The 19,686-nt window shown below is 40.1% G+C and overlaps 5 protein-coding genes across 10 annotated transcripts; 3 read left to right on the plus strand and 2 right to left on the minus strand.

Moving 5' to 3' along the window:
- Nucleotides 1-2,874: 2,874 nt before the first annotated feature.
- Nucleotides 2,875-4,354, minus strand: LOC105267791 (uncharacterized). Of its 2 annotated transcripts, XM_011306890.1 has the most exons (4): nucleotides 4,042-4,354; nucleotides 3,614-3,946; nucleotides 3,264-3,483; nucleotides 2,875-3,198 (listed from the first exon to the last, which is right to left on the minus strand). In XM_011306890.1, exons 1-4 carry the CDS (start codon nucleotides 4,291-4,293, stop codon nucleotides 3,191-3,193), a joined length of 813 nt encoding a protein of 270 aa, XP_011305192.1. In that variant the 5' UTR covers nucleotides 4,294-4,354; the 3' UTR covers nucleotides 2,875-3,190. The 2 variants fall into 2 exon arrangements, with proteins under 2 accessions (XP_011305192.1, XP_011305191.1); XM_011306889.1 differs by having other exon boundaries at nucleotides 2,875-3,483.
- A 436-nt stretch (nucleotides 4,355-4,790) lies between these two features.
- On the plus strand, nucleotides 4,791-7,882 carry LOC105267794 (F-box/LRR-repeat protein 7-like). Its single transcript, XM_011306894.1, has 3 exons — nucleotides 4,791-5,041; nucleotides 5,253-5,356; nucleotides 5,499-7,882. The coding sequence occupies exons 1-3, from the start codon at nucleotides 4,987-4,989 to the stop codon at nucleotides 7,050-7,052; spliced, it is 1,713 nt and encodes a 570-aa protein (XP_011305196.1). The 5' UTR covers nucleotides 4,791-4,986; the 3' UTR covers nucleotides 7,053-7,882.
- On the minus strand, nucleotides 7,152-15,551 carry Dsor1 (mitogen-activated protein kinase kinase 1). Of its 2 annotated transcripts, none has more exons than XM_011306893.1 (8): nucleotides 14,812-15,551; nucleotides 14,459-14,684; nucleotides 14,271-14,383; nucleotides 13,974-14,085; nucleotides 10,169-10,345; nucleotides 9,883-10,075; nucleotides 9,476-9,642; nucleotides 7,152-9,338 (listed from the first exon to the last, which is right to left on the minus strand). In XM_011306893.1, exons 1-8 carry the CDS (start codon nucleotides 14,931-14,933, stop codon nucleotides 9,222-9,224), a joined length of 1,227 nt encoding a protein of 408 aa, XP_011305195.1. In that variant the 5' UTR covers nucleotides 14,934-15,551; the 3' UTR covers nucleotides 7,152-9,221. The 2 variants fall into 2 exon arrangements, with proteins under 2 accessions (XP_011305195.1, XP_011305194.1); XM_011306892.1 differs by having other exon boundaries at nucleotides 9,865-10,075.
- LOC105267792 (sodium/potassium-transporting ATPase subunit alpha-B) lies at nucleotides 10,352-13,965 on the plus strand. The gene is made up of 3 exons (XM_011306891.1): nucleotides 10,352-11,623; nucleotides 11,701-12,569; nucleotides 12,800-13,965. Exons 1-3 carry the CDS (start codon nucleotides 10,519-10,521, stop codon nucleotides 13,889-13,891), a joined length of 3,066 nt encoding a protein of 1,021 aa, XP_011305193.1. The 5' UTR covers nucleotides 10,352-10,518; the 3' UTR covers nucleotides 13,892-13,965.
- Nucleotides 15,552-15,889: 338 nt separating the features above from the next.
- Nucleotides 15,890-19,584, plus strand: Usp16-45 (ubiquitin specific protease 16/45). Of its 4 annotated transcripts, none has more exons than XM_011306898.1 (6): nucleotides 15,890-16,154; nucleotides 16,236-16,335; nucleotides 16,421-16,563; nucleotides 16,648-16,838; nucleotides 17,048-19,189; nucleotides 19,326-19,584. In XM_011306898.1, the coding sequence occupies exons 2-6, from the start codon at nucleotides 16,251-16,253 to the stop codon at nucleotides 19,396-19,398; spliced, it is 2,634 nt and encodes an 877-aa protein (XP_011305200.1). In that variant the 5' UTR covers nucleotides 15,890-16,154; nucleotides 16,236-16,250; the 3' UTR covers nucleotides 19,399-19,584. The 4 variants fall into 4 exon arrangements, with proteins under 4 accessions (XP_011305200.1, XP_011305199.1, XP_011305201.1 ...); XM_011306897.1 differs by having other exon boundaries at nucleotides 15,890-16,027; nucleotides 16,207-16,335; XM_011306899.1 differs by having other exon boundaries at nucleotides 15,890-16,027.
- Nucleotides 19,585-19,686: the final 102 nt, after the last annotated feature.

The following is a 19,686-nucleotide window of genomic DNA, read 5'->3' on the forward strand; positions in this document are numbered from 1 at the left end:
AATTTCAAAGGTGAAATAAACCTTGGCGAAAGTAAATCGAATTATCATTCATTCAATCACCAAACACCCGAGTTCATCCCCAATATTTAATTACGCGCGCGAAATATCGGACAACCCGATAATTGGCATTACTCCTGGAGTACGTATTATAATTATTATTTTATTATTACTTCGGATCGTAATTGTAATTTTTACTGTAGTAATGCAATCCACAATCGAAACGCGTGTAATTGGGGGTCTAGATGAATTTTTTGGGGGGAGAAAAATATTTTTTACTGGGGATTGTTGAAAAATTGAATAAAAAAATGAAATTCCTGGTGTCAGGGACCGCCACAAAGTGCGCGTTGATGCAGTTAATATATCAAGTGCTTAGGCAAAGGCGGCGACACATAAATAGCGATGGTCGACTGCGGAGGGTTGTATAAAAGGCCAGATATATTTCTAAAGTCACTTTGATAAAATATATTGTCCCCCAGATCACGCCAGCGGCCGCGTGTGGGTTTCTCGATTTTCGGGGAGACGATCTCCACCCCACAGCGAATATAATATCTACCCCGATATTCATCACTGGAGAAACAAACTTGTTACTTCTTTTTTTTTTTTTCTTTTTTTATTCTATTTCTCACACCTGGGATGACATATGGTACCAGTCGGCGTTCTCCTTTGCTCGGTGCAAATAAAAATTCAGAGATTATGATTTTTTTATCTTCCGAGACCAGACGTAACCAATATAATATAATATTCCAGACGAAGGTGTGGAGAAGAGAGGAGAATATTCTTCGAGAAATTATCGAGCCGTCACAAAAGCCGCGGATTGATAATTATCGATGAGAAAATAATGAAAAATGAAGGGAAAAAATAATGAATCAGTTTTCTGGATGGAGTGATTACTCGGTAAAGTTGAAAAATGAATTAATTATTTATTCTGGAATAAGAGAGTCACCGCCTTATGTCACATTTTAGGGAAGTCTGATTAACCGCAAGTTATGCACGCAAATAAGGGCCAAATGCTCGAGTTACAGTTGTCAAGTTTGGTCTTGGCCATTTGCTGGATATTTCAAAGTAATTCAATAATTTCCAGGACGTGTGCCCTTTGCTCGGGCTAATATCATTCCAATGTACAAAAGCCGGGGAATTATTCTCCCCCGACGTGCAACTCGGACGGTACAGAGCGTAATGAGTCACAATTGACAGCTTGTTTTTCTCAATTTATTGAATTATTATTGAAATTGGATTTTGAATTATTGGCAGCAACGTTCTGTGCGTAACCCGAGGCTGCGATTAAAATACAACAAAATATCATCAAAAGTGTGCATGACAATTTTTTTTTTTCATCATTCAATTTATTTAGGATTCACTGTGCATAACAATTTTTTTTTTTTCATCATTCAATTTATTTAGGATTCACTGTGCATAACAATTTTTTTTTTTTCATCATTCAATTTATTTAGGATTCACTGCAATTATTATGATGCCTTTTGCTTTTTTAAGGTGCGCATCGAGAATCATGTTCCAATCATTATTTTCCTCTCACGCCAATCACACACATCCACTCGTGTGTACACACGTGAGAAATGACAAAACAAATTCGTATGAGAGAATGATGTAGCGCGTCCGTGATTGGACGAGTCTAAAGTCGAATGCATCTGGGAGAGTAAAGCTTTTGTTCGGATCCATGTGCATTGTAGAGTCAATAACGAGTGCATTATTTTCATTCAATTTTATATTTGCAATAAAAAATTTCGAATTATACTAGATCGGGTACTGGAGCTGTTAAAGTCTGGAGAGATTTTTATCGAGGTCCCCCAGGTATCGGTATCATCGGCATTATAACGCCACGAGCCTAATTTACATCGAACTGCAATCACTAATTGATACCCTGTACACGGGTACATATTGGTTTACCTCACTTGTAGGATTCCGTGACTTGCAGGCGAGAAATGGGTGCATTGATTGCATCTAAGGAAATGAAGCTCACCAAATAATGGAAATAATTATTGCACAGCATTGTTGAGATCCCAAGGAATTTATTCTCAAGACAGTACTGGTTTTTTCACTAGACTCAAGTAAGGACTTGACTGAAATTTCCATATTTTAAATGAAGTAGAACCCGTACTTGATTCAAGTCGGCAAAATGGACTTGAACTGAGTAGATTTTCATTTCGATTCAATTTTTTTGAGATCAAGCTGCAAGTCTGGATTGAATCAAGTATACTTTGGGGGGAGGGGGCTGTGGGGAAATTGTAAAAATTGATCGTTGAGTGATAATCTTCAGTACAAGATCAAACTGTACGAGAAATAGGCAGCACGTGTGTCTGCGCATGCAGAAAAATTGGAGAGTCAGAGTCCTACGCTTTTGGCTGCTGCACGTGCCGGATAATGCGGTACATCCAACGCACGCCCACGCATAAGCGGACAGAAGAGAGGAACAGAAACAGACGGGGGAAAGATAGTTGGGGTCAGTGTAGGAGGTGTGGAACCGTGAGGAAACGCTGAGACATCCCCAGTATGTAACAACCCCCTCAGCATCAGCGTGGAGGCGTTGATCTCTGCTTGGGGTTGCACAATCGCAGACTGATTGATAATTTATACTGTGTGCGTGCGAGTTATTTGATTATCCCTCTTACGATATATTTTTCTCAAAAAAAATTCAAATGGAGTCCATGTGCTGGGAACAACTATCAACAATTGTATTTTTTAAGTCAAGTCTTTGATAATTATAGACTTGAAATTCCCATTGGACAGTCTTCAGTTTGATTTTTTATTTTTAATTGAGACTTTAAAACGTCTCGATAAAACGCAATTCTAATGACGAATTTGGTTTACGTCTGATATTTTATATTGCAACAAATTTTTTTATAAAATTGTGCGAATTTTTCTGGGGAACGGTTACATTGGATGAGAAAAATGTAGCGCGTAGATTTTTTTTCTCCCTTTGCAGACACATTTTCAGTGTCTGAGGGTGTAGAACTTATGTGGGACGTGTATGTTTTGAAAGGGGGTAAAACTTTTCTGACATGCGGGCGGAGTACAATTTGATGACAAACCGTGACAGGGGGGTTACACTGTTGATGACATAATTGGTATCATTCGAGGGTCTTCCTTTGAGGTGAACCATCAGGCGACTTCACCCCAATTTCACCCCAACCCTTCTGCCCTCATAATCATTGATTGAATTCCACCTTACGTGTTATTTTGCTATCAGAGTGATAAAAATCACAGATGAGTCCATTCATCGCCACAACGAAACAGTTTAAATTTACTCGCATTACTGCCGATGTAGAATTGGGGGAAAGTGTCTTTGTGGATTTCGGGGGTGACTCTTCTTGTTAAATCCCGACGGAGGACCCTCTTCACTATCGAGAGTGCATTATCCTGGGGATTCGATGGGTTCTGCACTCGATGATGCTTTCTCACGTGCTCCAAGAGACCTGATATCTGCTGGCCGATTTTTACTCCTCTTTCCTGCGCTCTCTCGTACCTCTACAAATTTTTCAATATTTATTTAATAAATATATGTGATAAAATAAAAAATCGAGACGAAAAGCAAGTGTGAAGCTGAGAGTCAAGTCAAGTGCAGTGAAAATTAGAAATTCGAAAATTAAAAAATGACCAAATTATTGAAATCACTCCGTGAATCTCGGATCGAAATCGGTGCATCGTGAATTTTTAATTTCTCCGAAGGTTCAGGGTCGTCGGATTTCAAAGTCGATTTCAAAGTTGAAATTTCCGCAGGTGCCATCATTTGAGGGGCACCTCCAGTATCTGGTGATTCGCATTTTTCATCAATTTTTGGATTCGATGATAATTCCTTGGAGTGATCATTTTCCGGAATCGGTAGTTTACGTCCTTTCGTCAATCTCTCATTTCTAGTGTCTCGATAATGGAATAATGAATGATTTATTTTGGATTTCACAAGACGAGGGATTCTTGAGCGATGGCTCGACTGAAATTATTGTGAAATAATTGTAATAATTGATAATAATGGATAGTAATGGAGTAATTCATGAATTAATTGATTTTCTCTTGGAAAATTAGTACTTTTTCAAAAGGAGAACCAAAAGAATTTCTGCCATGGCGGACATTCAATGATGGGATTTCCCCGGGAAATTGGGCATCACAACCTGTGTCCTTGATCTCGATAATATCAATCATACGTGGTGTATGTGGTTCGTCATCAAAATCAAAAACGGTGCAGCTCTCCGAGAAAATACAGTCGCGAAAATCGTCCAAGTTCGAAGTAAATGGAATTTTTTCATCCGAATTCATTGAATTTTTTTGATAATTATCCATAATTACACTTTGTTATTCGAAAGAGAACGGGAATTTTTAATTTTGACTGTTAAGAACCAAAAATCTGCCAAACAACTGTCACTTCAGGGAAATCAATTCGTTTTTCATCTCCAACTTCAAATCACTGCCCGGAATTTTTTTCCTGATCGAAAATTCCCGGAAAATTCCCTGTCAAATCTCTACCTGCGAATTCTTTTCCATTAAATTTTTTCTCATTAACAATTTAATTAAAAAAAAAATGGGGAAACATTCAAAATGCAGATAACAAAAGTAAAATGAATAAAATCTCTCGACTTGGATAATATCAATTTTTACATTTATATTTTATATGTAATTTATGGATTTTTAGTCGTTCAACTAAAAAACTAAAAAACTCTGAAAGTCAAAAAGGCGCAAGTAGTGCCATCTCTCGAACGTGCAAATTCAGGAGGTGGAAGTTGATAAAATAGATGTCGTCTCGCTGGTGAGATGCTCTAAATAATTTTTGGGAATTTCACCAATCCCCGAATTCCAGGAAATAAAATCGACTGCGCAGTAGAAAGAAAGGGGTAGGGCTGGGATAAAATGAGAGAGGTGGAGACGTCCTTTGGGTGAAGAAGTAAAAACGACACAGCTTTTGCGAGACACAAAGAAATTGCCAGACAAATCGAAACGGTCAAACGTACCATTGGCCAATTATTTTTCTGTTTCATAATGAACAATGTCGCACACTGTCTTCTCATGGAGGAGCTGATGAGCTTGATACACGGTATGAAATTATTAACATTAATGTCATCGGTGCCGGTAATCACGCGATTCTACCGAGAGAAGGAAGGTTAGAATCACGTGATTACGTCCCCAAGAATGTAAAATAGTGCACGGAACACACGCGTTATGAATTTTTTAGATCCAAAAAAATTCCTTACGCGGTTGTTACGTAATATACTGTAACAGAATAATCTGAAGTAAAATATTATTAGTAGCTTCAGCTCTTTACCCAATGTTGCATCGTGGAAGGATCAGCTCAACTACAGAGGAAGGTGTACCTATCAGAAAATTATTCATCGGAAATTTGGCTGAACGTGTGAGTTTTAAAAATTCAACGCAGTAATACAAAATCAATACCATTTTTTCATCATTTGTCATAACTACATGTTTGAATTAATAAAAAAAATTTTGAATAACGGTTTTCCTTGGATTGAAGTGGAAAACTCTTGAATTTACAGACGACGAACAAAGATCTGCAGAAGCTGTTCTCGAAATTTGGAAAGGTGGACAGTTGTTACATCAAGAGAACCCAGAGAAGAAGTAGTTTTGCATTCGTGACATTCAGCGGAGTTGATGCTGCAGTAAAAGCTCGTGAGGCTGCTAAGAAGATGGAGGTGCATCTGCACTGCAGAATCCTTCGAGTATCACCAGCTGATACGTGGCATCAGCCAGATAGCCTTGAGAATCAGATGAGATTCCTGAAAAACAAGGAGGGCCACGAGGATGAGGTAGTAGAGCAGTTGCCACAGGATGACTCTCCCATCCAAGTTCTCAATGACGACTGCTTCATTGAGATATTCTTGCACCTTCCAATTGCGGACAGAGTCCGAATAGAGAGAGTATGCAAAAGGTGGCAAAGCCTCGCCCAAGAGTCGTGGAGATCGGTAAAAAAATTGGACCTGGTGAAAGAGCACTGGGGCATCTCCCCAAAAGCTCGTCTTCAAATGTTGGATACTAATACCTTGAGAAAAGTCCTAATGAAGTGTGGACAATTCCTTGCACACCTCGACCTCTCAATCGTTGCCTATGGTTTGACGTCCAGTACATTGACGATCGTTGGGAAATTCTGTCCCAATCTTGAGTTCCTCAATATCAGAGGCCTGGAACTTTCACCCTCTGGAATCGCTTCTCTCATGAAAAATTGCCAGCACATGACGAAATTCGTGATGAAGTCATTGAATGGTCCATGTGAAAAGAATCTGTCACAGCTATTTGCTATGAGTACGAAATTACAGAGTCTTGAAATCCAGGATGAATCAATTAATGGAAAGTGCCTTGGATACTTGCCAACTGACACCATTGAAGAGATTTCCATGTCTAGGTGCATATCATTGCAGTCAACTCACTTCGACTCTGCAGTCGTAAAATTCACTGCTTTGAGGAAAATCACGTTGAAATCCTGCATTTGTTTGTTAAACAGCTCTTTAAAAGCTATTGGAACAATCGAGAGTTTGACACACCTGGAGCTCAGTGGAGATTACGCAATGTTTTCTGCCGTACATATGAATCATTTAGTCAATCTTAAGAATCTCGAGCATCTGAATCTCAGTCATCATATTTGTGTCACTGATGACTTTCTCGTTAATGTCTCTAAAAATTGCAAAAAACTCAATTATTTAGATATTACTGGGTGCATGAATGTCACTGATAGGGCCATTGTCAGCTTATCGGCACTGTCAAAGCTGGAGACTTTGGTGATAAGTGGGGTGACACAAGTGACCGATAAACCTCTCGCCACTCTCCACAATTTGAGGGTTCTGAAGGCCTGCAAATGTCCTCTTGTCAGGGACTCCGGGGCTATCGATCTCATTAGAATGGCACCGAATCTCGTGTTACTCGATCTTTCCAGGTCTTCCATATCTGATTTAACTATCCAGGCTGCTATTTCTATCACTAAACGACGAACAAATAATTTAATGCTCAAGCTTATTGTTGGTCAGACTAATGTTAAGAAGTCACAAGTCTTGGGGGTGTCTCCACTTTTACAAATCGTTAATGTCGATATGTCCTGAAAATTACTCTACACGCAGAAAAAATTTTATGCTCGTCCTTGGGAACCAACTCGAGAATGGGAACAGATGTGTGATAATTGTGTGAAGTCTCTTCGTAATTGTAGTTTTTTTTCCTTTTTGAAGAATTTAGGTCGATTCGCTGTGAAAATTCTTTTGGCATTTCAGGGAAATGTCTGGGAAATTAAACACTGGAAATTGGAATTTCATTTTGCAGGCAACGAAAAAATTCCACATTCCCCACTTAAATGCTGGAAATGAATTTCTAACAGTGCTTTGGAACAATTTATATACAATTACTGCCATCAAAGTTCCATAGACCCGTCTTAACGTCGTCGTAATGATTTTCGTAATTATATCGTGTTATACACTCTCTTCCCTCACTGAATAAATCGCAGTGGAAGAATTCAAACGATAAATATTTGATAAGTTTTCACTTTTGTACCTAGCATGTACATCTAACATTTACTTTACTTTTGACTTTATGTTTAATGCATCTGAGTTTATCTTTCTCGCTCACAGACTGAATGGCAGTGGAAGAACCCAAAGGAAAAATATTTGATAAGTTTTCACTTTTGTACCTAGCATGTATTTCTAACATTTACTTTTGACTGTGTGCTTAATGTATCTGAGTTTATTTCGTTATTTATTCACAGGAGTTTATTTTGTTAATTCCTCGCAGGAATTATCGGTATTTTTGAAAGAATATATAATGAAGGAAGAAATTGGCTTCTCTTCGAAAAATGTCAGTATTTCGAGTTCAGTGTTCATAATTGTGGGAATGTCGAGTGTTGCATTTTCAAGATATGGATAATAAATAACAATAAATAACACCATTATTTTATTCTTTGATCTTCCCTTTATTTTTTCCATTCAACGGAGGATATCGATAGCTTAACAGACTCAATTACATAAAATCAATAAAATCGCATAATGCAATTGATGAAATGATATTAAGCTGTCGATATTTTCAGTTATGCGACAATTAATTCAGATAACCACATTAAATCGGTGTATTTCGGCCATAAATGGTATTACATCGGCGCAGAAAAAAGCGTACAAACAAGGAGAATTATTTTTGAGCGCTTGAGGCACACGAGCAACATTTTTTTAATACTCAATCTCGGTTTTTATTATTTTATTCTGCAATATTGTACTGCTCGTACGCAGAATTCACTCTGGATTCATCAAAATAGGATTTTTTCGATTTTTCTTTCTGAATGCATTGTTTATCTCACAATGCGACACTTATTGTGAGCATATAAATACTTTAATCTGATGATTGATCGAGGATTTTTATTTCTTTTCACTCCCTCTACGATATTTTTTTCACTTCAACTTTTCTCCATTCGTAAACGCCATATCTCGAATTCCATGTAATCAAAAGGGAGAAATAAATGTCATCAACATTAAATTCTAGTGCAAGCGTATTCGAGTGAACAGTTTTTAATTATTATTTACTATTGAATATATTCGTTCATTATCTCTATCGCATTCCCCTTTAAAAAATTAATTGAAAAAAAATCTCTTGCTTCCAGGTACCAATTCTATACATAAACGTTCATTGACACGTATGAAAAAATTAAATAGAAACAATGTGCAATGTCTCTAAGAAATTTAATCCAAATTCGCAGAGAATTTACGTTTATCCATTTATTTTTCATACGTGAATGACAAAAATGTGAAATAAATTCCATAATTCTCTCTCTCACACATATTCTGTGGTTCAGATACACGAGGAATTAATTTCCTCCCCCGTATTTCTATAATCTTATCACAGGAAAAATACAATGCTCATGAAACATCAATGGTACTAGGAATAAACTATAACTATAACAAGATTTTTTTTTCTTACATACTTTCATGAGGGTAAAGACACTAAAACTGGTAAAAATGTTAATTAAATTATTCCTCTAAATGCAGTGGTGATGCATACATTTAATCGACAACATCGTTTCGTTATTTTCTCCGTAATTCCACTATTTTTGTTAATGTCTATTGACGTTGTTAAAGATAATTAACTGCTAAACTAGAGAAGTACACCACTGACATAAAAAAGGGAAATTAAAAATTGCGTGGGGGGCACTTAACGGCAGGGGAGAAAAAATCAAATGTGACTTAGGAGTACTGAACGCGTATGTACGTGGTCAAGTATGTAAGAGTAACATTTATTCAGGACTGTACGTTTGCTAAACGAGTTGGTGTGGTTGGTTGGAGGTCCATTGTCCTGCAGACCCATCCAGCAATGTCAACGTTTTCAGACTCAGCTTTTTTTATCCACTCGTGATTCTAAAAGGTGGATTTCGTGAGTGAAAACAGTGGGAACTGAGGAAAAACTCAGAAATTCACGAAGAAAAAAAATGAAAAGTGATAAGATATCGGTAATAAGTCTTCAAAAAAAAATTTTCACTTTGGAGAAGACTCACCATGAGAGTTTTTAAATCCGCACGCTCAGCGGGATTTTTCTTCAAACATCGATCAACGAAATCCATGAATGAATCTGTGAAAATGCCAGGTGGAAGTTTAGGCGGCGGTTCATTTACTATATAATCCAACAGTTCGAAAATGGCCATGGGTCGTGGACTGCTGGCATCTGGAAAATCAATTACCACGTTTTATTCTCTCTGTTCACCCGCAATCTCGCACTGAGTGAAATAAAAATTTCGAGAATCCCAAAAATTTACAATGAAATAAACTTTGTGGGATGAGATGCGAGGCATATTCTTCACAATTGATAAAAATTCATTAATCCATTGATTTCAGTGAATTTTGTATTTCCCTCAGTGCGATAGTTTTGATTCTCGATAAATCATACTATGCGAAGGTGACTGACTCGTTGGTGTTGAAACATTGTTCGAGGTGTTTTCGGCGGGTGGTGGAGCAACTTGTGGTCCAAATATCGAAACGAGAGTTCTCGTATCCGGAGGTGGAATCGGATACATGCCGATGGCCATTTCCACCAGAGAAAGACCCAGAGACCAAATATCGCTCTGTACAGAGTAATGAGTGCCTTGCAATCTCTCTGGCTACAAAATAAAAATTCATCATGTTTCATATTTCTCTTTTATCACCTCACTGCTAATTTCTCCACTTGATATTTTTCTTTCCATTGCACTTACCGACATATAACTCCTCGTACCAACGAAAGAATTTGCCATTGAGTCGATCAACTGCCCAGAAACCCCAAAATCACATATTTTTATTTCCCCAGCACTGTTGACGAGAATATTACTCGGTTTGACGTCCCTGTGCATTATCGCATGTTTATCCCTCAAATAACTCAGTCCCTTGAGTACCTGCAAAGTAAATTGAAATTCATTGTCTTCAAACACGCCTGAAGGTGAAAACGTAAAAAATATACAGCAGAAAACCTTTCGAATTCTCAAACAAAAGAAAAAATCTGTTTTTCCTTCGATTGTTTCCACTCGAGGTCAACCTACACCCCGATAAAAACCCCTAAAAATCTAAAATGTCCGATGAACCATCAACCTCACGAGGAAAGTCGCATCACTTTTCCACAAAAAAGAAATCAGTAGACGACGAGATCAACGAACTCCACCAAGAGTTTTCCACAGACGATCACATAATTTCCCTGGAGAAGCTCTGCACAAAGCTGGGAACAGACCCAAGGAGAGGTTTGACTAACGCAGAGGCATCGAAACGCCTGGAGATAACGAGAAACTGTCTGAGTCCACCAAAGCAAACCCCAGAGTACGTAAAACTTTTGAAATGCATGTTCGCTGGTTTCGCTGCACTTCTGTGGATCTGCGCTTGCCTCTGCTTCTTTCTGTATGGGCTCGAAGAGCTCATGGGTCACGACGACGAAGCGGGAATCGAGTGGTTCGGAGTGATAATCATAGCCATCTGCATTATCTCAGGTCTTTTTGCCTTCATCCAGGAGAGCAAGAACTCCAAAGTCATGGAATCCTTCACTAAAATGGTACCAACTTACGCTCTAGTAATTCGAGAGGGTGATAAAAAGACTATTCCAACAGAAGAAATCGTCCTTGGGGACAGAGTGGAGATAAGACTTGGAGACAAAATTCCAGCTGACCTGAGGATCATAAAATGCACTGGCCTCAGAGTTGAAAATTCGAGTCTAACAGGTGAGAGCGAGCCAGTGGTAAGAAGTGATTATCCAACCGACAGAAATCCTTTGGAGTCCCAAAACATCGCGTTCTTCTCGTCTTACGCTGTTGCTGGTGAAGGCAGTGGAATAGTCATAGCGACAGGTGACAGAACAATGATCGGAAGACTCGCCGGTCTCACCACTAAAGTCACCAAGACAGAGACACCAATTTCAAGGGAGATCAATCACTTTGTCCACGTCATAACGTGGATAGCAGTCTTCTGTGGTTTTACCTTTTTTGGTCTGTCCTTGATGATTGAATCTAATCTGGTGAAGGCCTTCACTTATCTCCTGGGGATTATCATAGCGAATGTCCCAGAGGTATTGCTTGTCACTGTGACAACGAGCTTGACACTGACGGCCAAGAAAATGGCTAGTAAAAATTGTTTGGTGAGAAATCTGGAGGCTGTGGAAACTCTTGGATCTACATCGACCATTTGCTCAGGTAATAGGTCAAAACGTCTGATCGAGACTGGAATTACTCAATTAACTTGTCAGTAATGAGATGTGATTTTTGTTTAGACAAAACGGGTACGTTGACGCAGAATAAAATGACAGTGTCAAACCTGTGGTTCGGCAATGTCAGACATAATTTTCCAGCGGGTCTCTGGTCCCTCGGTGCCGAGAGAGATTTATTACTGGAGAAACCAGCTTTCAATGTCATGATCAAAGCAGCAACACTCTGTCTGCGCGCCGAATTTCAAAGTGATTTCGATGGTTTCACGAGAATCGAGGATCGAGATGTGATAGGTGATGCATCTGAGAGTGGAATTCTAAAATTCTGCGAGCACGTACATCAAACCAAGAGATTTCGATCGAATTATCCCAAAGTCGCTGAGATTCCATTCACATCGACCAATAAATATCAGATATCAATTCACCAAGAGGTGGATGGATATATGATGATAATGAAAGGAGCACCGGAAGTCATAATTGATTTCTGTGGGACAATTCTTGCGATGGATGGACACACCAGGGAATTGACAAGCACTGATATCCAGGAGTCGCGTCGTGCTTGCACAGAACTTGCCTTCCTGGGGGAGAGAGTTCTCGCCTACTGCGATTTACCTCTTCCAGGGAGTAAATATCCAGTTAATTATGTGTTCGATACGTCTTCACCGAAGAATTATAATTTTCCGGCAAAGGGGTACAGGTTCGTAGGGCTGATAAGCCTGATTGATCCACCGAGACCTTCGGTGCCTGAGGCTGTCCACACGTGTCGAACAGCTGGAATTAAAGTTATTATGGTGACTGGTGATCATCCTGTCACTGCCATGGCCATTGCCAAGGCTGTAGGCATCATTGGAGAAGGGGAGGATGTGCATTACGAACAGCACATTATCGCGGATAGATCTATCAGCCAGAATTCTGAGGAGCGCAGCGATAAAAGAGTTCGCAGAAATGAATTTTATCAATCTTGAGTGAAGTGGGAAAAATCAATCCGTCGTTTACTTTTTTTTCAAAAATTTCGAATTTTCAAATTTCACTGAATACAAGTGTCATGATTTTTGTCACAGAAAGTAATTATTCAATCATTTGATTTTATGACTTGTTTTACCGCTTCACCATAGAATCAAATTAATATAAATGAAAAATATGCAAGAAATAAATTTTATTGCAGAAAGCGATCGTTCTGACAGGAGTGGAACTGAGGACCATGCCAAGTCACCAGCTGGACAGCATCATAAGAAAATACGAGGAGATCGTGTTCGCGAGAACGTCTCCCCAGCAAAAACTCCTGATCGTCGAGAGCTGTCAAAGACTTGGGGAAATAGTAGCTGTGACTGGAGATGGTGTGAACGATTCTCCAGCTCTGAGAAAAGCTGATATCGGTGTTGCCATGGGAATAGCTGGATCAGACGTTGCTAAGAATGCAGCTGATATGGTCCTGATGGATGATAATTTTGCATCAATCGTCACTGGAATCGAAGAGGGACGATTGATATTCGACAACTTGAAGAAATCAATTGCTTACACTTTGACGTCTAGCGTTCCAGAGATGATTCCAATGCTGTGTAGCATTATTCTGGCTATCCCATTACCCTTTGTCATTGAATTAGTCTTGTGCATCGATATTGGGACGGACCTGTTGCCAGCAATTGCACTAGCTTATGAGGAACCCGAGTCGGACATCATGAAAAGAGCACCCAGGAATCCCCAGTACGACAAATTGGTGAATAAACGATTGATATCGGTTGCTTATGGGCAGATTGGTATGTGCCAAGCACTCGCTGGATTCTTGAACTACTTCATGATTCTTGGATTCCATGGGTTTTTGCCGCTAGATTTGTTCGGACTCCGGCAGTCATGGGAGAATAAAGCTATTACTGATTTGATTGACTCGTATGGCCAGCACTGGACCTATCAGAGTCGAATGGATCTCCTGAATGAAGCCAGAACTGGGTACTTCATATCAATTGTCACTACTCAGATGATCGATCTCGTAATGTGCAAGACGAGGAGAAATTCCATTTTTCAACAGGGCATGACTAATTGGTTTCTCAATGCTTCGTTTGTCTTTGAAATTATTTTGACTGCCATTTTGCTGTATACACCGGGAACTGAAAAGGTTCTCAAGGCAATGCCTCTCGATCCGTATTGGTTTCTACCTTGTCTACCCTTGGGCATATTTTTGTGGAGCTATGACGAAGTCAGGAGGTGGTATATCAGAAATTATCCAGGGGGAATCATGGAGAGGGAGACGTATTATTAATCAATATATTAAGGGGTTTGTGGCTGGTGGTAATTTTGCAAGTTTTACTGTGACTTTAGTTAAGGATTTATTTATTACTTACTGCTGATGTTATTGTGCCTAGGATGGGCTCTGGTATCCTTCCAGCTTTCTTCAGAATTAAATCCAGAGATCCTCCGTCCATGTACTCCATGCATATACTAATTTCTCCATCACTGAAATAAATGTTAACATTAAAATTCGATGGAATAATCGATTTAATAGTTGTTTCATTAATTGAACAATTGAATTGCATTAATATCAATGTGCTTGATGTTTCAGATTATTATTAAATTGTGCAATTGAATTCAATTAATTCATTGAGGATTCGAAATTTATTTTTATTCACTCAATTCTTTACCTGTAAAATGCACCGTAAAATCCAACTATGTGGGCGAAATTGCACTCGTGGAGGACTTTTAACTCGCGTATAATTTGTTTTTTTATCGCTGGCTTCACCTCCAGATGAATCAACTGAAATTCAAGTGATTTTGGTTAGAATAAAAATACTTCGATCACGTGGAATTAATTTTCAATGTTTCGAGTCACCTTTCGCGCCATTATCAGTCCATATTTTTTATGTCTAACTTTCATTACAACACCACCATTACCCGCTCCCAATTCTCCTAATTTTTCAAAATCTTCGTCACATAATTCTCCGACTTTTTCCTTCTGTCCTAGAAAACTCTCTAATCTTTTTCTCTGCTCCTCATCCATTTCCAGTTCTTCCAGTCGTTCTTGAATAGCGTCGATGCTCATTTTTCCCATCACTCCACTGAAACGAAATTTTTTTATTTACAAAAATGGATTGCCATATTTTTCACACGTCACAGAGGGAATCAAAGGGGTAAATATCATTTTAATTTTTCCTCTACCTAAAAAAGAATCATTTAAAAACTCACTCAGGAATAACTGGTGGTTCAGCATAAGTAGGAAGAGGTGGTACAGGTGGTGATGGTGATACTGCTGGTACCGGTTCTATCGAACCCGGTGGCAGTGTCAGATTCAATTTGTTCTTCGACATTTCCCGTCCTTATGTCCACCGTCTAATTTCCCCAAAGGAAACGCCCACACTAATAACCTTTTTCTCTTAAAAATTGAGAAATCCTCTGACTTCACCAAAAATTAACGACTCTAGCCATCAACCGAGGTAAACAATCATGAGAAATGCTCCAACTTCAAACTAACAGAACAGCTCACTTCAAAAAATCCAAAACACTTGTTGTCGACTCAAATTGTAGACAGAATATTCATAACTTCCTCAAATCTTCTTCAAGCGGCTCCAATGAGTACACGAGTTAATTTTTTAATTGAGGTTGAATATGTTCTGTCCACTCCAGAGTATAAGTTCACCCTGGCAATCACCGAGTAATCGACTGTCAAAAATCTCTCTCTCGAGAATTTGTATTCAACGTAAGTAAACTCCGAATCTCGTTCCTCAAGTAAAGCCTCAACAATCGTAGCAACAATAATCTCAATTATTTTCGTTTGTAGACAAACGGAGAATATCGAATGTCTTTTGGCATAAATAAATAAAAAATATACAATATCTCAGGGCACTGGAGCAGGTGAAGGAGTCCGAGGATTTGCAGTCAAATTCGTCGGACTTCAGACTGTTTCAGACAATAAATTTACTGTAATCTCGAACAGATGAGAGAGGACTTCGGCTCGGGCCCCGAATTTCCACCGACACTCGCGCCCGCGCATGCTCGGCACCCCTCTTTTTGGCGCGCAACTCATTTTAGGTCCAAACCAGCTGATTTTTTACATTTTTTCCCCGTCATAATTACTGGAATCTCAGGGAAAATTCGGATGTATTCAATTCTCAGATTGTTGGAGGAGAGATTGGTAGAGGATTAAATAAAATTGAACGAGTGAAGAATATCTGAGAAATTAATTTTTTCAGAGTGCGACGATTTAGCGTCACTGCGCATACGTGGGCCACGGCGAGGTGCGCTCGGGATTATTCGGGATCACAGCCGAAGACAACTCTCATCTGGTTACCACTATAAAAAAGAAGTCGAAAAAGTGGAGTAAACCTTGACAATCTGCCATTGCCAAAGCACCATGAGGTCGCAATAATAAATTCGGCTGTTCTGTGAGGAGACAAACTAACGGGTAAATCTTTCTGTTGAGATAATCACATCAGTAATGAACTCTCAAGTCAAGAGGGACGAGTCATCAGACCTCTGATTTATGCGTCACGAGCAGTCATCAATCTCTTAGGATCAATTGTGCATGAGATGTGGGTAATGCATGGGAGCCGATTAAATCACGTTTTGTTAATTCGTAATTAGGTCAACTGGTTTATTTATTTCGGGTGGAGAATAATTGAGGTGTCATGGGGAAGAGGAAAAATCGTCAACCGGATGTCAATGATGATGCGAGTATTCATTCATCGGAGTCTGGGGAGGACAACAAGTCAGGTTAGAAAATTTATCACTCGTTCTACATCGAAAAACTTTAATTAAACGTGTGGGAGACACTTGATCAATTGATTTCTCCTTGCAGATGGACCCAAGTGCCCTCACGTCATGAAGTCCATTAATATGAATGCACTTCGAAAAGTTCTGAAAAAAGTTGGAATTCAAACGGAGTGCGCGACGTGTAGTAAAGTCGATACCAATAAGATCGAAGTCGATGACGATGATGGGGTAAGTCGTCAGTGAAAATCACTAACTCTGACTTTTGATGATTTCCAATTTGATTAATGGCTCATTGATTGCCGACCCTTGCAGATGACCCCATTGATCCAACCACTGTGGATATGCCTCAAATGTGGGAATCAAGCCTGTGGGCGGTCTTTGAACGAACATGCTGAGCATCATTTCAGGACACCTCACAGTGATTCTCACTGTCTAGCTATCGATACCCATCGGTGGAGTATATGGTGTTATGCGTGCGAGGATGCGGTTAAAGCTGACAGTAGGTTAGTTAAAATACCAATAACCTCCCTAACAGAATTAATCCTGAAGTAAAATTATTTTTTATCCGAATAAAACTCTCGATATCTCATATTTGCCTTGACGAAAATTATAATATTTTCATGTTTTCATTCATAGATAACAATTATTGTTATTGTTATTAGTAAAAAAAAAAGGTTGATCCTCATCACGTGTCTTCATGGATTTCTTGCAGAAAACAATTACTCGAAATAGTGGAATTCATAAAAAAACTGGCGACGACAACGTACACGTCCCCTCAGCCCGCGATTCCCTCGCCCTGTGCTGAAAAGCCTCACGAGTCCATTCCATCCACCAAAGAAAAGCAGCTACCCCTGACGAGCCTGACGAGAGTCGTTGGGCTTGTGAACCTGGGCAACACCTGTTTTTTCAACTCAGTGTTGCAGTGCCTGGCGCAAACACCCTTTTTGGTGAAGGTTCTGGAGGATTTGCGGGAGCCAGACGTGAAATTCGTGCTTCCAGGAGGCAAATGCAAGCCCTCAGATGACGCAGAGGAGATGGATTTGCCACCAATCGAGGGAAAGCTCGAGGGGTGGGGTAATTTCACTGCAACCCTCTGGAAAACACTGACAGATATGCAGAGCTCAGACAGCAATCAGGCGTACAGGCCCTCCGAACTCCTCAACTCCTTCAAGAAAAAATCGTCCCAGTGCATGGATGGAGGTCAGCATGATTCCCACGAGCTGCTACGTCATCTCCTGGAGCACGTGAGAAACGACGACGTGAGGAGGTATCAGGCAATTATTCTGAAGAAAATTGGTCTCGATGACAAGATAAAACGTCAGGCAATCGATGGAAATCTCAAGGCACAGGTGAAGTTTTATGGAAATCAGGCGTGTGCCAGGCACCTGGGATCAGAGCCAGTCTTTCGGGGGGTACTGGTGTCTACTCTGGAGTGTCTGGACTGCCATCACTCCTCTCAACGAACTGAGCCCTTCCTCGACCTCTCCCTTCCAGTTCTGATGGACAAGCCACAGCCTCCAGTGGTGGGGAAACGCAGAAACAGCGGTCTCGAAGACAGTTTTGACCTCATGGGGAATACCAGTGGACCCTCCAAGTATCAACTGAAGAAGGGGAAGAAGCCTGCGAGGAGAAATCGACAGAATGATTACACTAACATCAACAAATCGGGAGTCAGTCGGAATAATGTGGATCAGGCCAGTCAGGCTGAGTCAGAGGAGAGTGATGCTGATGTTGAGGATAATATCGAGAATGATGGGGCATCTCATGAGGTCATCGAATCTGGATACAGCTCTGAGAAGGTGTCCACTGTCACAAGTCCTGTATCTCCTGGGGAACCCTGCGGTGAGGATGAGTTAAAGACTCAGAATTCATTGAGAGAAATTTCCATGTATAATTCAGGGGTTGAGACATTGGAATCAAGACTAAATAATCCATCCCTGGAGATGAATTTGGAGGGTCCAGTGAGTTCAGCCTCAGAGGCATTGCCAGACCTCTCTCCATCGACGTCTCTCATCGTCAACTCTGAGATGAGTCCTGGGGCCACCGGAAGTCCCCTGAGCAGCCCCATCACCTCGAAGAGTCCCACATCGAGTTCTCAGGAGAGACTGACCTTCACGTTAGTCATCAATGATGGACCAGAGGTTGAAGACAGGAAAGATAAATCCTCTAGGTTCTCAGAGGCTGAGACTGACGAGTGTCGATCAGAGGCTGAGGATCCCTTGAAGAAACTAACTGCTGTTGAGATGAGAAATGGAATGAATGAGGTGACAAGTGGAATGGGGAATATGTCAGTTTCAAATCAATCTCCAACGAGTTATCAGGTGGCCAGTGGCGAGTGCTCCATTCAGTCCTGCCTGAATCAATTCACTGCGAGGGAATTGATGAGTGGTAGCAATAAGGTGGGGTGCGAGGCCTGCACTGCTCGGGAAAATAAAGAAAAAAAAGGAAAAATGGTGTGCACGTCCAGCACCAAGCAGTATCTCGTCTCCAGGGTTCCTGCTGTTCTTATTTTGCATTTGAAGAGATTCCAGTCACAGAGATTTGGGTTCAGAAAAGTTACCAAGCACGTGGCGTTCCCCATGATTCTCGATCTGGCTCCTGTCTGCAAGTGTCATGACAGGGCGAAGATTTACTCACTTTATGGGGTTGTTGAACACAGTGGAACTCTTCATGGAGGTCATTATGTAGCTTATGTCAAGGCTAGGCAGCCCCTGCAGCCCGATGATCCCAGGTGGGCTTTTCTACCCAAGGCTAGGGCTAATGATGGCGAGGAAGTCGTCGAGCCTGAGAGGATAGACCCCCAGGAAAAAATACAACCACCTCCTGGCAGGTGGTACTACGTCTCTGACTCCAGGTACATTTTTTTTTTTTCGAATTTTTGTGCAATTTTATTTTTAACGTTGCATATTATTGATAATAATTGATAATTACGTTTCACATCACGTAAGGCTGTAGTTGTAATAAAAAGATGCATTTACCAATTTTTGCAGAGTAATGGAAATTGACGAGGCGAGTGTGTTACAACGCGAGGCGTATTTACTCTTCTACGAAAGAATTCTATGATCATGCGATGAAAAATACTAGTGTCTATTTCATCAGAGATTACGAACAACTCTGTCCAAGTCCACATTTGAGAACGAATTACGGTTGTGTGCGTTCAAAATGCGAAAAAGAGCGAAAATTAATTTTTCATGCCACGTAGGAGAGGAATTCAATAGAAAAATTCTCGTATAAGTTTTTTCCATTGGATTTTTTAACAGGCCAGAAGAAGTTGCAGCAAAAATAATTATTTAATCAACGAAAACCCACGGGAAAGTTAAACAAAAAAATTGAATCTATTGAATTTTTTTT

Source organism: Fopius arisanus, unplaced genomic scaffold, assembly GCF_000806365.1.
Source record: "Fopius arisanus strain USDA-PBARC FA_bdor unplaced genomic scaffold, ASM80636v1 scaffold00050, whole genome shotgun sequence".
NCBI lineage: Eukaryota > Metazoa > Arthropoda > Insecta > Hymenoptera > Braconidae > Fopius > Fopius arisanus.

Bases quoted from the DNA above. Each gene is read 5' to 3' on its own strand.
- LOC105267791 (XM_011306889.1), bottom strand. From the start codon at position 4,293: ATGGATAATTATCAAAAAAATTCAATGAATTCGGATGAAAAAATTCCA. The intron at 3,947-4,041 runs GTACTAATTTTC...CAATAATTTCAG, and splicing joins TTGGTTCTCCTTTTGAAAAA to TCGAGCCATCGCTCAAGAAT. The intron at 3,484-3,613 runs GTCATTTTTTAA...AAAAATTTGTAG, and splicing joins GGAGTGATTTCAATAATTTG to AGGTACGAGAGAGCGCAGGA.
- LOC105267794 (XM_011306894.1), top strand. From the start codon at position 4,987: ATGAACAATGTCGCACACTGTCTTCTCATGGAGGAGCTGATGAGCTTG. The intron at 5,042-5,252 runs GTATGAAATTAT...AAATATTATTAG, and splicing joins GCTGATGAGCTTGATACACG to TAGCTTCAGCTCTTTACCCA. The intron at 5,357-5,498 runs GTGAGTTTTAAA...TTGAATTTACAG, and splicing joins TCGGAAATTTGGCTGAACGT to ACGACGAACAAAGATCTGCA.
- LOC105267792 (XM_011306891.1), top strand. From the start codon at position 10,519: ATGTCCGATGAACCATCAACCTCACGAGGAAAGTCGCATCACTTTTCC. The intron at 11,624-11,700 runs GTAATAGGTCAA...ATTTTTGTTTAG, and splicing joins TACATCGACCATTTGCTCAG to ACAAAACGGGTACGTTGACG. The intron at 12,570-12,799 runs GTTCGCAGAAAT...ATTTTATTGCAG, and splicing joins AGGAGCGCAGCGATAAAAGA to AAAGCGATCGTTCTGACAGG.
- Dsor1 (XM_011306892.1), bottom strand. From the start codon at position 14,933: ATGTCGAAGAACAAATTGAATCTGACACTGCCACCGGGTTCGATAGAA. The intron at 14,685-14,811 runs GTGAGTTTTTAA...ATTTCGTTTCAG, and splicing joins GAACCACCAGTTATTCCTGA to TGGAGTGATGGGAAAAATGA. The intron at 9,339-9,475 runs GTGAGTCTTCTC...TCCACCTTTTAG, and splicing joins CGGATTTAAAAACTCTCATG to AATCACGAGTGGATAAAAAA.
- Usp16-45 (XM_011306896.1), top strand. From the start codon at position 16,251: ATGGGGAAGAGGAAAAATCGTCAACCGGATGTCAATGATGATGCGAGT. The intron at 16,564-16,647 runs GTAAGTCGTCAG...CGACCCTTGCAG, and splicing joins AAGTCGATGACGATGATGGG to ATGACCCCATTGATCCAACC. The intron at 19,190-19,325 runs GTACATTTTTTT...CAATTTTTGCAG, and splicing joins TACTACGTCTCTGACTCCAG to AGTAATGGAAATTGACGAGG.